At 35.5% G+C, this 3,165-nt stretch overlaps 1 protein-coding gene across 1 annotated transcript; it reads right to left on the bottom strand.

Moving 5' to 3' along the window:
- Positions 1-227: 227 nt before the first annotated feature.
- LOC112004004 (putative pectate lyase 2) lies at positions 228-2,476 on the bottom strand. The gene is given in 4 exon segments (XM_065778330.1): positions 228-762; positions 871-1,030; positions 1,110-1,213; positions 1,759-2,476. Coding segments are annotated over 4 exon segments (1,182 nt in total). The 5' UTR covers positions 2,458-2,476; the 3' UTR covers positions 228-543.
- Positions 2,477-3,165: the final 689 nt, after the last annotated feature.

The following is a 3,165-nucleotide window of genomic DNA, read 5'->3' as shown; positions in this document are numbered from 1 at the left end:
TTTGGTTTTGTCACAATGTCTATATAATCAATACTTCACGAACAATAGTGTCTTCTTTTTATATTGAAAAAAAAAAAACATAATTTAAATTAAATATTATAAATATAAAGTTGTATTTAGAAACATATCAATTTCAAACTTAAATGACGCGATACCATGAGCATTGCTAAGTACAAATTATAAAATCTTTAACAATAAAATAGATGAGGAGATTTGATTCCTTTCTCACATAATAATGGTTTGCTTTAAATAAATTCGTGACAGAGTTTTCCATCCATGTGAGATGAGAGGTCACTACCCCGAAGTGGTGAATAATTTTTACCAAAATATATATATTTGGTAAAAGGTTTTTACATCCATTACTTGGAACTTATTTTGGATAGTCTCAAAATGATATTTATGATTGATTACAAGCCTTCAGGTACACGTTCCCTTCCAATTACTCTCGAGTGCTAAATGTTTTACATGCTTCAATGAAGCTTCCTGTATATTACTTCAGGGAGGAAGGAAGGAAAAAGGTTGTAACAAAAATACTTTGCCAAATTAACAAGCTTTACCATATGCACATTTCAAAGGACCAGCACTAGAAGTCAGAGCAGGCACCATTAATCCATTAGCAACCACAAATGATTGAGCTTGAGAGTAGTATGGATCGCAATTTCCCCACCCAGATTGAACAAAATAAGCACCATTGAGAAATACATCCTTTGAAGACCTCCATTTCCAATTCTTCCATCCATTGCTTGCTTCTCTCTTGGTAACCTATCATACAAGAAAGAGATATGCCCTAAGAAAATCTAAAGCAATTAAACACATCTATATCATTTTGAATAGTTCACTCGCTAGTTGCTTCGAAAGGTTTTAGTGAACATCTTGCTCATTTTGTTACCTGTTTGAAAAGCGAAGATTAGAAGCTGCTACAAAATAGTTTCCTTCACTGAAGATGGTTGGATTAGAACTGCCACCAATAGCATACATACGCCACTCTTCATATTTATTGTTGGCTACATGGGCATATCCAAACCTGATCCTGCAATATTCACATAATTGATATGAGAATAATGTGACTGCTTTTAACTTTTGGAAATCATAAAAATAGTCTCCCTCACCTAGGCATCCTTTGTACAAGGCCAACGCCAAAATGGTTAAAGGCTATTGTAATTCTCATAATTTTATCTGCAGTGAAATTATCATTGTGTCCAAGTAGCATCACCTGCAAGCACAATCAATATTTAGTTACATATAATCCAAATAAAACCTATTTGGAAAGTAAACTTAAGTTGATGATGGAGCTCATGGTGGTACTAATATATGTTTTTTTAAGGCATGGATAGGTTTCTTATCAAATTCTAAGACATTCTAGGAGGCAATGATTTTTAAATCAATTGACACTTTCTAGTGTTTTTTTTTATGAAGATGTTCGGAGTTCAAAATTTAAGACATTCTAGGAGGCAATGATTTTAAATCAATTGACACTTTCTAGTGTTTTTTTATAAAGATGTTCGGGGTTCGAAATTTGGGACCCCCCTCTCGTTTAAATGCATATAAAAAACGATTCCAGAAAAAAAGAAAAAAAAATGCTAACCCTAAGTATAACTAGCTGCCTGACGATTTTCCCCCTTTTGAAACTGAAACTACTGGGGTCGAGACCCAGAAATTAGGCCACCTTAAGGTACGTGGAGGTGAGACCCATTGACCTTAGGACTCAAAATCTTAAAAGTGAACGAATATAGTGAAAGGAAAATGTTATCTCCATACTTTATTATGCTGGGAGAAGTAGTTGTTGGAGATTGTGATGGCAGTTGAAGCATGAATTATGTCAATAAGGCCATCAGTGCAATGGGAAAGAAAGCAATGGTCAACCCAAACATATGAAGATGCAAATATGGAAATGGCATCTCCATCTGAGCCTCGACGATGTCCAACATGTGTTGGACTACTCCTAACAAGTCCAGATTTCCCTGGCTTACAATCATGAATACTAATCCCATGTATTATAACATGGCTAACACCTTGCACTGTTATGCATGGCCCGTATGCAATCTTAACTTTAGCTCCTCTTCCATCTATGGTCTTGTAACTATTCATAATGAGCTCATTCTTGAGTGTAATGACCATGTCCTTGGCAAAAATGATCCAAAGAGGTTGTGTTTGGATAACACCATATCGAAGTGTGCCAGGTTTTGGATTTACAGGGTCATCTTCAGCTGTTGTGACTACGTATATTGCACCATATTTCCCTCCTATTGCATCTTTGCCATAGCCTACAGCACAATCTGCTAAAGCACCGCGGTTTGAGGCCCAATTTGATTTGGTGCGCCAACATGCGTCTATTACATTAGTAATTTTGTTTGTGGACAAGGAATTAGTAGTGGGGGAGTAATTTGCTTCTGAGATTGAAGCAATGTGTGTTAGAGAACATGAAAGCAATAGTAAGAGAAGGGATAGGGAGGCCATGGCTATATTGTATGTGTGAGACAATGAAGTAGGTGGGACAAAGAGAAATATAAATAGGTGTTGATGTAGAGAAGCAGGTGCACACGATTTAGGGGATGAATTTATATTTATTAATTTGGTGTGATTTTGGCCACCAAAATAAACGTGGGTGCACGAGCTTAACTTGGCCGACTTGTCCCATTGATATCATAGAAAATATACGAGTCTTGAGTTTTTTTTTTTTTTTTTTAATTGAATATTATAATTGTATTCCTTGCATAACTACAAATATAAAGGGAGAAATTTTCGGGGGTAGGCTTAGAAATATATTATGCACTGACCAAAAATAATGTCAATAATTTGTATATCTACAAAGCTGGGGAATTTGGTTTCAATTTGATGAATACGATTACAATTAGTATTATTATTACTACATGTCAAATGTCCAACTATAGATACATTATGGAGACCTCTCTCTTAAAAAATATAAATTATAAAGACGTGGGAGCTCGGACTTTTGTGTTTTCAACATTTGCATGTCCGCGTGTTGATCCTTCTACGATCAGTCTCAACCTTCAACGGTAATTTCTTTTATTTGCATCAACATGGAGTTCCCTTTCACTAAGGGGCTCGCTGCTTTGTATTTCTTGGGAAGTCAAGTCGAACACTCAATGGACCATGATTGATATATCAGGGCAAAAATTATGTCAACTTTAATTAAAATATTGG

This window comes from Quercus suber, unplaced genomic scaffold (assembly GCF_002906115.3).
Source record: "Quercus suber isolate HL8 unplaced genomic scaffold, Cork oak 2.0 scaffold_10, whole genome shotgun sequence".
Lineage (NCBI taxonomy): Eukaryota > Viridiplantae > Streptophyta > Magnoliopsida > Fagales > Fagaceae > Quercus > Quercus suber.
This window is presented reverse-complemented; position numbering and strand designations above follow the sequence as displayed.